The sequence below is a fragment of the Pipra filicauda genome, unplaced genomic scaffold (genome assembly GCF_003945595.2).
Source record: "Pipra filicauda isolate LSUMZ 115617 unplaced genomic scaffold, ASM394559v2 scaffold282_size1924045_pilon, whole genome shotgun sequence".
Taxonomy (NCBI): Eukaryota; Metazoa; Chordata; class Aves; order Passeriformes; family Pipridae; genus Pipra; species Pipra filicauda.
In genome coordinates this window covers 194,747-207,269 of record NW_024104401.1, presented here as the reverse complement: position 1 = coordinate 207,269, position 12,523 = coordinate 194,747, and the positions used below count along the sequence as shown (strand labels likewise).

At 49.6% G+C, this 12,523-nt stretch overlaps 1 protein-coding gene across 1 annotated transcript; it reads right to left on the bottom strand.

Moving 5' to 3' along the window:
* Window positions 1-7,481: 7,481 nt before the first annotated feature.
* Window positions 7,482-9,868, bottom strand: LOC113995248 (helix-loop-helix protein 13-like). Its single transcript, XM_027735124.2, has 2 exons — window positions 9,320-9,868; window positions 7,482-7,670 (listed from the first exon to the last, which is right to left on the bottom strand). Exons 1-2 carry the CDS (start codon window positions 9,768-9,770, stop codon window positions 7,633-7,635), a joined length of 489 nt encoding a protein of 162 aa, XP_027590925.1. The 5' UTR covers window positions 9,771-9,868; the 3' UTR covers window positions 7,482-7,632.
* Between the last annotated feature and the right edge of the window lie 2,655 nt (window positions 9,869-12,523).

Genomic DNA, 12,523 nt, shown 5'->3' with positions numbered 1-12,523 from the left:
GTGTGTGAGGAGGAAACCATGGGATGGAGGAAGTAAGGGAAGTAATAGAAGTGTCTGGTGTGTTTTAGGCAGCACGAGGAGGGGGCTGTTTGCAAGTGGAAAACCTTGGGAATCGCGGGGCTGGAATGCAGGTATCTGGATAACAAGAGAACTTGATGTTTGTTGAAAACCAGGTCTGGGCTTAACTCCCTGGCTGGGTCTAGTGCTATAACATCCAGTAATGGTTGTTCCAGTTCATATAACTTTATTACCCTCTGGAGAACGGTGTAACTGGGAGCTTGGGAATCTCTTCTGCCGCTCGGTGTCAGGGCTGCCGGGATCAGGTTCCCTTCTGAGGAGCTTTGTGGTCATTTAGCAAAAGTGCCTCTTTGGGAATGCCACCTGAAATCCATGACCTGGGAAATGGGGGTTTGATAAGACTTCTCTGTGAGTGTGGCTTGTCACTGGAAAAGCAGGAGAGAGGAAAAGCTGGGAAAACACTGGCTGTGGGGAAAGGTCCAGCAGGCTGATGTCACTTTTGTGACTGATAACAACTGCTGTTCTCTGTGGGTGAGGTTTGATCATTCCCTCTTTCCCTACCCCACATTTCCAAGAGAGAGGGAGGCAGTCACACACTCCGAAGAGCCAGACCTGGGATGGCCCTTCCCATTGCTCCATTCCCTCTGTGCACAGCAGTGTCCAACGGGAACGGCTCGGGCTCACATTTTCCATGCTCAGTGTCTGCCTCAGCTTGATTATTTTTGGAAAGTGCTTTTGGAGGAGATGGCTTGGCCATCCAGGAGACTGGGATGAGAGGAAGAGGTGTCTCACTGCAGCACAGCAGCTTCCAGGAGGAGAGCAGGGTGCAGAGGGAATGCTGGGCTGCTTCCTGAGGCTGTTCAGGATCAGTGGATGCTTTTCCCAGGAGCTTTGTGTGCCAACTCACGGCCTCTTGGCTCCCCTACCCCGATATTTCAGAGCATTCAGGAGCTGCAGAGGGGAGCGTTGTGAGGCTAAATAACATTCCAGGCTCTCTCTGGAGCCCTTGTGTAAACAAGGACATGGAGAGGGGGGCAAAAGATGCATAAAAATGGCTTCAGAAAGATAAACCGCAAGGATTTGGGGCATCAAAATCATCGAGTTGCAGAGCTGGATGGCTGTGCATACCCTTAATATGTATTTTTTGTGTTCTGTTGCCCATGTTCCCATTTTCCTGAGGCTGAGCCGGGGCAGGGATGCTCTCAGGGATCATCCCTTGCTTTCGGAAGGGCGAGATTTGAATCCTGGACCACGAGAGGGCAGTGCCTGCAGCTGGATTTCCCTCTGCTCCAAGACCCTCCCGGCTCGTCGACTGGGATTGCCAATCCAAAATAACATTATCTGCTCTTATTCCCTTCCCCCTTTCCCCCCCTCTCCTGGCAAGGAATTATTTGGGAGATTGGAATGGCTTTGGCGCTGGAGTTTCCCTGTTCAGATGACTTGAGCAAACAGACTGGGTGGGAGTCATCTAAAATTAGGCATCGTGGTGGTAATTGCACTTCGATCCCACAAAAGGAGCTGATGTGGCCTGGGAGGCTCTTCTCGAGGTCAGGGCTCACTGGTAACCCCTATGGAATATTCTGGGTGCCTCCACGTGGATTTATTGAGGATATACAGCTGGGAAGGGGGAGCACTGTGCTGGATTGTTGGAAGAGGACTTGCACAAGGTTTTTAGGATGCTGAAGTTTCTCTTGAAACCACCCAACCTGCCTGTTTGCCTCCTTTCCTACCTGTGCAAACCGACTATCCTGCTCCAAGGAGTGTCCATGGGAAGAGTCTAAGGACCAGCTTTGACCCCAGGGCCGTTCAGGGAACAGGTTCATTGCTTCCCTCCCAAAGTCTGACCCAGGAGCAAACACCTTCTGCCCTAGATCCCAAGGTCCCGTGGGACAACAGGAGCTAAAACCAAGCCTCAGGCTCTTGCATCTCCTCCTGCTGTTTCCCTGGACAAGTTTCCTGGGTGATATCCCAACACAGTGAGAACCTAGCCCCCAGCCCAGGAAATCCTGCCCAAAAAAACCATTATTGAGTTTGAAGGTGAAGGAAGGTTGTGATGAAGTGCCTGTAAAATCAACCACACATCAGCTTTTGGGCCAAGAAAGTGGATGTGGAGCCAGGTAATAACCACAAATTGCTGCTGCTTCTGCTTCTCCAGGTGGTCTCACGCGGTCTGAGATTCATTGCAGAGACCTGAAGAGCTGCAGGAGCTGCCACCACCCACCCTCACCCTCCCCAGCCCTGGCTGCCATCCCACCTGCAAACGGGACCAGGCTGCACCGTGGTGGTGTCACCCTCAAGGTGAGGGATTTGGAGCATGAGAGATACAGAGGAACTTTATTCTTCTCTCAGGAAGGCAGTGAAGAAAAGAACACCTGGGAGCTCCTTTGTTGGCTGCAATGTTCCCAAGGAACTAAATATTCCAATTACATCCCTTCCCTGGGAGGGTGGGGAGGCCCTGGCACAGGCTGCTCAGAGAAGCTGTGGCTGCCTCATCCCTGGAAGTGTCCAAGGCCAGGTTGGAGGGGATTTAGAGCAACCTGGGCTAGTGGGAGGGGTTGGAATGAGATGATCTTTAAGGTCTCTTCCAACCCAAACCATTCTGGGATTCTATTACTTGAGGAAAAACATTGTGTTTCCCGACTGACTGATGCTCAGCATCCAAAAAAGGGCCTGGGGTGAAGACAGAGTGTTTGATGTTTGGCTCAGGCCAGAGTTTCCACACCCCCCTTCCCTGCAGTTCAACCTCCTCCTTCCCTCTCAGCAGGACGTGTGTGGTTGCAGGAGCACAGACAGCCCAGCTTGGGGTCACCCACCACGGTGACAGCGGCTGTGGAGCCACCTCTGACCCTCAGGGATGGTTCTCCACATGCAAACTGCACTCGAGGAGCACCGTGCAGTGTCCAACTTCTGTACAGGCAACAGGGGAGTGACCCAGAGGGGTCTCTTTAAATTAGGGCTGTGAGTGGCAGGTCTGCCTCAATAATCCATAATAATTTGCCTTTCAAATCTTGGCCACCAGAGCTCGAGCAGCTTGTGAATCACAAGATCTTCAGTGGCAACATTTAAGGAGCAATTCAGTTTTGTTCAACTTGCCCAGTCTTGTTTCAGGTGAAACATGAAAGTCCATTTTCCATGCTGGCTCTTGGAAATTACAGAATCCCAGAATGGTTTGGGTTGGAAGAGACTTAAAGCTCAACTAATTCCAACCCCCTGCCATGGGCAAGGACACCTTCCACTATCCCTGGTTGTTACTGCTGTGGGTCTGTGGCCAAATAAAAAAATAGAAAACCAAATTGTCCCTTCTGCCCCAACTCTGTCCTCGAAAAAAACTCCCAACACCTTCTCAAAAGAGCAGCTCACAATGGGGATGGGATTTCTTTTGTTCCAGAGTTTCCAAGCTGCTGGAGAACCACGGTGTATTGTTTCAGAAAGGGGCAGGAGTTCAGTTTTGGAAGAAGGAAGGTGTAACAAATAATTCTCACTTTTCTTGGCAGGGACTGTGGTGAGCTGGAAGCAGGGCCTGTGTTTCAAGTGAACAATTCTCCTGCTGCCCATGGGCCCCTGAGCTGCTCCTCGGGGGCTGGAATAGGAGGGTACCATTCTTCAACACCTCCTGGCATCCTTCCACAGGAGGTTTGGCTGTGGAATTTCTGGTGAAAGGGTCCTGCTGCTTTGTTAGACAACAAAGAAAAATCAGAGCTGGTCTGTGCTGTGGTGCAGAGGAAGAAGAGCTGAAAACACCAGGAAGGTGGAGCCTGACTCAAATCAGGCTGGTCATTGGGATTCCCTATTTGGGAATGTGCTGGTGGAACAAGGAGCCTCACACAGGTCTTTGTAAAGTCATTTAAAATCTTGGTCTGGGCTAGAGTGTGATGGGGGCTTCTCTACACTCAGGCTGTGTATCATGGAATTTGTATGATTTATGGGAACCCTATAGCTGGAATAAAATTTCAGGGGTCAAGAGGTGAGATGAAGAAATGGAGAAATGAGGGTAAATAGCAGGAGTAGTTCCCTGACAGAGAATCCCACTGTGCTGCCAGTCAGGCCTGTGAACAGGAGAGCACAAATCTGCCACCAAGTGTGACACAGGGAATGAGCCAGAACTGACAGGAGACAGGATGTGTGGATGTGGAGCATGGATTGCACAGAAATCATTGCCCCTGGGCCTTTCTGCCTTATAGTCCACTCCCAGAAGCTGGAGTTCTGTCAGAAAAAGGCAGGATTGTTCAAGGACAAATATGCCCAGCCCTGGAGCCATTCAGGAACAGTTTTCCTGGAAAAAAATCCTTGAAGAGCCAATTCTTTTTTGGTACTGATTAACAGGAAAAGTGCCATAGGCTTGGCTTCCTTCAGCCAGAGAGAGCTGATACCCTCCTTATTGACTCTGATTCGTCTGAAATTAAAGGGATCACCAGGAGCTGATCTGATGCTGTGACACGCTCACCATTTTAGCAGCCAGATGATTTAATGACCCATCACCCAAAAAGCATCCTTTGGCTTAGCACCTCTGGCTGGAGCATCAACTCTGAGAGCCTGTCAGACTCCAGGTAGCTTGGGGAGAGCAGGAAGAGGAGGACAGTCCCCTCCAGCCAGCAGAAATCAGGATAAACCCAGTGTGGCTGCACTGAAGGTGATGGAATGACACCAGTGTCAAAGCAGCAGCTTCATCAGTTCTGTTGGGGCAATAAATGCCTTGACTCCTAATTACTGACTGCAGAGCCCAAGATTAGAGTCTTAACTCCCAAAAGGAACATTTTTATTCCTGCTTTTGACTTCAACCCAAACTCCAGTCCTTGCATATCCTGCTGCAGGATTTATTTGCTACAGTTTTTCCTAGCTTAGAGTCATCATCGAATTCCAACAGCAGCCTATTCCTCGAAGTCTTACCTCTCAAGGATTCCTTGAGAACAGCAGGTATAGGTGGGTGTGCCTCCATAGCAGGCAGAGCTTGCCAGCCTGCAGACCACAGGCCAGCTGGCAAATCCCGTAGGAACTCCATGGTGGTGCTGGTGGAACTGGGCTGTGGAAAGTACAGCAGATATTTCTGTCTGTGCTGGTGTCACTGTTTGAATGTGGAGCACCAGTGGTGGGTGTTTGCCCCTCATGGGAGGACTTCAGCTCTTGCTTCCTTCCTCAGCTGGAGTCACCACATTGAGGAAAATCCCCATTCCAGGCAGTTCTTCCCACTCCTGTCATTATGCAGAATCCCAGAATATGCTGAGCTGAAAGGGAGCCACAAGGATCATCCAGTCCAACTCCTGGCCCTGCACAGGCCCATCCCCAAGAGTCACCCCCTGTGCCCCAGAGGATCAGCCAAACCCTCCTGGAGCTCTGGCAGCCTTGGGGCTGTGCCCACTGCCCTGGGGAGCCTGGGCAGTGCCCAACCAGCCTCTGGGGGAAGAACCTTTGCCTGAGATCCAACCTAACCCTGCCCTGACACAACTTCAGACCGTTCCCTCCGTCCTGTCCCTGGTCCCCCCAGAGCAGAGCTCAGTCCCTACCCCTCCTCTGCCCCTGCCCAGGAAGGTGGAACTGCACTGAGGTCTCCCCTCAGTCTCCTCTGCTCCAGCTGAACACACCAAGTGCCCTCAGTGTCCTCCCACAGCTTCCCCTCAGGGCCCTTCCCCATCTCTGTTGCCTCCTTTGGACACTCTCTAATGGCTTAAATCTCCCTTGTGTTGTGTCCCCCAGAGTTCCCCACTATTGCAGGGGAGGGGCCCCAGGGCAGAGCAGGGCAGGACAATCCCCTCCCTGGTGCCCCCAGGGCAGGGATGGCCCTCCTGGCTGCCAGGGCACTGCTGGCTCGTGGCCACTTTCCAGCATCACATTCCCAGTCTGTCCATCCATCCGTGGTTGCCCCATCCCAGGGGCAGAATCTGGCACTTCCCCTGGTTGAACTTCCCCTGGTTGGTGATTCCCAACCCTCGGATCTGTCTCTCAACAGGGCCTCCCTGCCTTCCAGGGACTCAACAGCTCCTCCCAGTGTTGTGTCATCTGCAAATCTGCTCAGTGTCCCTCCCGGTCCTGTGTCCAAGTGATTTATGGAGGTGTTGGAGAGCACAGGGCCCAGGAAGGAGCTCTGTGGAACCCCACTGGTGGCAGGTCACCAGGCCCTGTTGGAGGCTATTCCACCCCCAACCATGACAACACCTATGGAAAGCCCTGCTGGGTCTATTTGGACACTTCCCAGTGTGACTGAGGTGGCTGTGGAGCTCTCTCTGCCCTGTGATCCCACGGCTGGGACTGAGCCTTGATGTCACCAGGAAGGTGACAATGTGACAGCTGCTCCCAGTGGTGCTGCAGGGCTGAGGGATGAGGGGCTGGATGGTCCTTTAGGATGCACAGAGGTCCTTGGGCAACCTGGACCAAGCACCAGGTCATCTCTGATGAACCTGTGACACGTGGGTGACACAGAGGATCAGCATTCCCAGAGCCAGGTGGGAAGGAATGACCTCTGGGAGCCATCCCAGGAATTTTTGTCCTGAGTCAGGATTTAAGGTACTTCCCACCTTCCCTGCTGAGCCTCACTAAGCTCAGACTATGAGCCAGGTCTGTGCTTACAGGCCCTGCTGCCTTTCTAGCACAGAAGAGGAGTGGATTTGGAAGAACCAATGATTTCATATCTTACAGGTCGTGGAGATTTATATTATTCACTTATTCACATAAGTATTCACAGGTATTTTTATGGTAAGTTTTTGGGTTTGTTTTTATTTTAAAACGAAAACGAGTCGAGAAGGAGGTAAATGTAGAAAAATGTGTTTTCGGGGTTATTTTTAAGATTTTTTTCATCTTTTCAGGCGCTATTTCCTTTAAAAATTAGCTCAAAAATGTTACAAATAACTGTAAAAAGATCAAAAGACAGAGGTTGTTTTTCCATAAGCATTTGAGGTGCTGTGGAGGAGAGGAGAAGAGGAAATGGTGCCCAAGTGGGGGCTGGACCTTTCCATACCAAAATGCCTCTTCCTCAGACCTCCCAAAGTTGCCTCATTGGGAGGAAGCAACCTGAGGATGAAGAAGGTTCCTGGGGTTGGAACTGGGTGACCTTTTAGGTCCCTTCCAACCCAAACCATTCTGTGATCCTCTGAAGACGTGGGAAATTCTGGATAAACACACAGAAAGAACCCCCTGTCCCCTCCTGGTGGCTTTGACAGTGGTGCCCCTGGACATCTGCAGCCAAGCAATGGGGGTTGCTTCTTTTTCTCTTCTGCTCAGGGGGACGTTTTCCCACATGCTGGAACTGTGATTTGGGCACAGTTCTCACCCAGCAGAAGAGAAACAATTGTTGCTGTGACTGTGTTGACACTGATTTTTAATGGTTTGTTGTTTCCATGCTACAGGAGCTTTATCAGAGGGTGAGAAACTGGAAGAAAGAGAAGTAGAAGGCCCTAAACAGTGCTGACTTAACACCCAAAGGGGCTGGGTGCTGGACATGAGGCGAGCAAGCGATGTGGGACAATAAGTGTAAGTGCCATGGGTTTATTCGCAATCTGTCATTTCAGGGCTGAGAACTGGCTGTGCTCGCAGCCCCGAGAGCGGAACAGCCGCTCCCCAGCGGGCAGGTCCTCATCAGGTTCTGCAATCTGCTGCCTTCAAAGGTCTTCCTTTTGGGTGCCCTTAATCCCACTTTACCCAGGACAGGCGGGCTGTGAGATCTGCAGGGAACAAGGGAGAAAGGAAAACACAGGAAACACTTCAAATCCATTTAAATCAGCATTGAACGAGTCAACTCTTCAGCCTCTCCAGAAGAGGAGCCTCGTTCATTTGGCTCTTTCCAAGTTAACTAGAAGCCTGACAACAGAGGTGATCCCAATGTGTTGTTTAAAAACCTGTTTATCTATTAAAAGCTGGAGAAGATGGACAATAAAATATAAATATTCTCTGTAGTCAAGAGAGTTGTGGTCAGTGGTATATCAGGAGTCATTTTCCCAGTCATGTAGCTGATGGGAATGAATAGGAAAGGAAAAAAAGACTCAATTAACTTTTCTTTTAAACTAAATTATTGCTTTTTCCCTTCAGGCTCTGTCCTTTGGACACTTCACTGGGAAGTGAAAGGGGAATGTTTTTATTCAATGACTTTTCTTGGGTTTTGTGCTGCACTTTTGAAGGCTCAATATGGTTCAAGGCCTGTTTCCAAGATGTGACAAACTCCAAAGGGACAGGGATAGAAAGGGAGTTAATTAACTTATAATGCAAAGTGCCAAGAACTACTGAAAATCCCCCTCTGCTCCTCCCTGCTCTCGGCAGCACAAACACCATGTTGGGCACTTGGGCAATTTCCCATCTTCACATACTGATGAAACAATATATTCTGGAGGAAGAGAGGACTAAATCCATCCCACCTAAGTCAGGATTGAGTACAAAACAAATAAAACCAGAATAACAGCCTTTCACTTTAAAATAGAAATATTTACCTAAGAATAAAAATTGCAAATAGGTGTTTGCTCCCCTATACTTTGGAAATAACCTGAAATTTGAATGCTCTGTTTTGTGTATCCTGCTTCTGTAACTCTTGGTTACTAGAACATATGTATTTTAAGAAATTAAATATTTCATTAAATATTTAAGAAATTAAATGCTGTCTGTGTTCACAGACAGGTGTTTTTCTCAGTCAAGTACAGACTGAAAAAAACTTATAAAGAAAACAAAGAAAATCTCTACAGGCTCCCTCAGCTTGCATCATAAAAGATAAATTTTGCACAGAATTGATAAAAAGAAGTCTAAAAATATATTCAGAGAATAAAAATCATGTTTGTCAAAGGAGCCATTTCCATGAACTTAGTAAGTTGTTTTGAGGGGGGTTTAATTTTTTTAAGAACAAATCCTTCTCCAAAGAAAGTCAGAAGGAAAAGTTGAATTATTTTAATTTTGATTGTGAGTTTACTCAGCTCCTTTTTTTTGCAGGTGATTTCTCTGCTGTCAGAGCCACTTGGATGTGACAAGTGGGGGTTCAAAAGCAATTTGATGCTCTTCCACTGGTAGCCCAAAGCATTGCTCTGACAGGACCTGAGGGAGCGGCTAGAGCTGTGTCAGGGGAGGTTTTGGTGGATCTCAGGAAAAGGTTCTTCCCCCAGAGGGTGGTGGGCACTGCCCAAGTTCCCCGGGGCAGTGGGCACGGCCCCAAGGCTGCCAGAGCTCTGGGAGGGTTTGGACAAGGCCCTCAGGGACAGGGTGGGATTGTTGGGATGCCCTGGGCAGGGCCAGGAGCTGGACTCTGAAATCCTTGTGGGTCCCTTCCAGCTCCGGGTATCCTGTGATTCCACGTGATTCTGCTCCCCCAAAGCCCCCCTGGCCCGTCACTCACCGCTCGTGTTCCAGGCTGCGGGCGCTTGGCTCTGCCAGCCCTTCCTCAGGCACTGCTCCACGTAGGCCCTGGGGTGGCAGCCGGAGAGCAGGATGTCGCGGAGCAGCGCGATGTAGGCGATGGCCAAGCGCAGCGTGTCGATCTTGGACAGGCGCCGCTCGTAGGGGAAGGTGGGCACGTGGCCCCGCAGCCGCTCGAAGGCCGCGTTGATGCTGAGCATCCTCCTCCTCTCGCGCAGGTTGGCGGCACGGCGCTGCCGGCCGTGCCCGGGAGGCTGCGCCGGGCTGGGGGCACCCCCTGCTCCCCCCTGGGCTGTTCTCATGCAGGACGGGTCCTCCAGGCACGGCCAGTCCAGCAGGAAGTTCTCCAGCTGGGCCTCAGGATCTGCCTGGTCCCACAAGAGGAATTCAGTGGGGTCTTCCCACTCGAAGCCGTAGCAAAGCTCCTCCATGAGGACCCACCGGTCTCAACCGACCTCAAGAAATGCTTGGAGCTTCAAGGGCTCTGTGAGGTTCTAATCTCTAATTGTTGGGGAGTCCTGGTTGTGTCCTTGAGGAAGAACATCCTCGAAAGATGCAAATCCAAGCGGGACTCATGATTTAAATACTTGATGGCTCCCCAGTAGGGGAATGATCCCATTCTTCTCCACTGCAAACTAATTAATCCATGTGCTTCTCTTTTTATCAGCTGTTGACTGCAAAACAATGTGAATGAATTGAAGGCAGAATGAGGTTTTTATTGGCTTTCTCCTGGAAAATCCATTGAAGCTCTTGCCCAAGTCCAGTCTGTCCACTTGCTGTTCAGAGCAGGGCTCACACAGGGGGTTTTGTTGTTATTGTTGTTGGGTTTGGTTGGGAAGCAAGTAAATGGAGTCCTTTATCTTTCTGGTGAAGTGTTAATAGCCCCCCCCCCCCCCCATGGCTGGACAAAAAACATGGTATTGTAGTGCTGTCAGAAACACCTGATTCTGCCCTCTCTGGCAGCAGGAGCCCATGGCATCTTCTGCTCTTCCAGCCAGAGGAGGTGTGGGATGTACTGCAGGGTAACATTGGAACACAGGGGTACCTCATTTAATAACCACCACCACCTCATTTGCTTACTGCATGTCCTCATTTGCACTGACAAGACACATTTTGTGACCTATGCAACATTTGGGGCTGTCTCAGACCAGGAAATGAGAGCAACTGGAATAACCACAATAGACACAACCCTAGATCAGTGGACCAGCTGGGAGAGAAGAGCTGGAAACTGGGAGAGTGGCAGGCAAGAGGTGCAAGGCACCACCAGAACTTTAAAGCAAGTGCAGGATATAAGTGTGTTCTTCACTCTCTCCGATTTCCACAATGTTTAAGCCAAGATTTAAATGAATTCAGAAATAGTTTCAGTCGTATTTTAAGGACTTAAATAAACAGAAACATGTTTTAAGTTAGAGCAGACCTAAATGCTTTTCCTGAAACATCTTGTAAAGAACTTTTATAAAGATACTTAATCACATCCTTGAGTTCATGCACAGACTCGTGTCCTGCTGCTGCTTAAAATTTTAGGAGATGTCTCCTGTGAAGTTTGGGAGCCCCAGGCAGCTGCTGACAGGACAAAGCTCAGTAGCTTCAGATAAAGAACTAGGGAGCAGAAAAAGACCTGTGTTTTCCATGGATCCCAAAGGATGATCAGGTTCTCCATCTAACAGTGGGAGCACTCCCGGTAGCTTTGCCCTGGGAAGGGATGAATTGATTTTAGGATAAGGCAGAGGCTACCAATGCCTCTTCTTAGTAACCTGGGATTTGGCCTTGTGGCAATTCTACCTGCTCCAGGAAGTTTAAGGCAATGGAAAACAGGCTGCAGAAAAGATTTTGGCAGAGTAATTGTGAGAGGGTGACAGTTTATGAAACCCTTGGACTCTCTTCTTGTGCAAATTGAACAAGAAATCCATTTAACTGTAAATCTACTTAAGAAAGGGAAATACCAAGTGTGACAGTCACAGAATCCTCAGGGTTGGACAACAGAGGGCAAAGAGCTGTTAAAGAATTAGAGTGTTTTGCCTCCTCTGCTCAGCTCGGGGCATGAATTTTTTGATGGTTTTGTACAAAAGTGAATTGTCATGATGCCAACAACCAAATGTTGATATTGTGAAAGTCTGTAGTGATGGACAGCTTCTGCTCCCGGTGAAGCCCAACGAGGGACAAGGAAGGGATGCAGGATGGGTGAAAGGAATGACCAGGGAGAAAAACTGAGGGTGGAACTTGCAGTTCACTCTGCAGTGGTTTATTTTAAGCCATAGAATCCTTAAAGCTGGACAAGACCTTTAAGTTCACCATGTCCAAGTGTCCACCCAGCCCAAACCTGATCCCTGTATTTCCCAGTTCCCAAAAGGAACAACTCACTGCCTGTTCTCTGTGGGGCTCTCCCACAGCTCCCTGCTCGCTGCTTAACTCAGCACGTGCTTGGGTCAAACCTAAGACACTTGAAAACCCCCAAATCAGCAGAACAGCAGGTCTTCTCCTGAGCAGGGCTCTGGAGGAGACAAGGTGAGTTTTAAGTGCCGGGTTCCTCCTCCTCAGCAGATGCTTCCTCAGCGCTGAATGTTCCCTTCCAGAGCCATCAGTGCTGATGTTGCCTGGGGATATGTCTGGCTCCACAGATGGAGAGCAGATGTTCCAGCAAAGCTCCTTTTAGCATGTTCACGGGCAATTTGGCTCTCTCAGAGAGACTCTGGACAAAGCAGAAGGGGAGGAGGGGAAGAAAGAGGGAAAATAAGGAAAGGTTTCCCCTTAGAAAGCCAACCCAGGGCTCAGGAGAGAGGATGAGGTTCCCATTCCTCACCCTTCCACAAGTTTGTGCTCCCAGTGTTTCTGCAACTTTGTTCATCAGAGACAGAGGGAATGTACCACTAATTGGGCTAATTTTGCACTTGTCTGGAAGCTGCTGGTGAGGGAATCTGCCCCAGGGAATGAGGTACCAAGGGTACCACCCTCCGTGGGGCGGCTGTTGGTTATGACATGTAGCTGATATTTCCAGATCTGCTCAAGTGCTATTTCCTCCCAAGTATATTCAGATCCAGTGGGATCCAGAAATAGCATTTGACTGCTGGTCATTTCTAATCAGTAGGGTCTGATGAAAGCAAATTATTGATTGAGAAACTTTGCCCAGGATTATTGTCCACGATAAGCAACGGAGCCATCACTGTTGGGGTTTGGATTTTCCAGA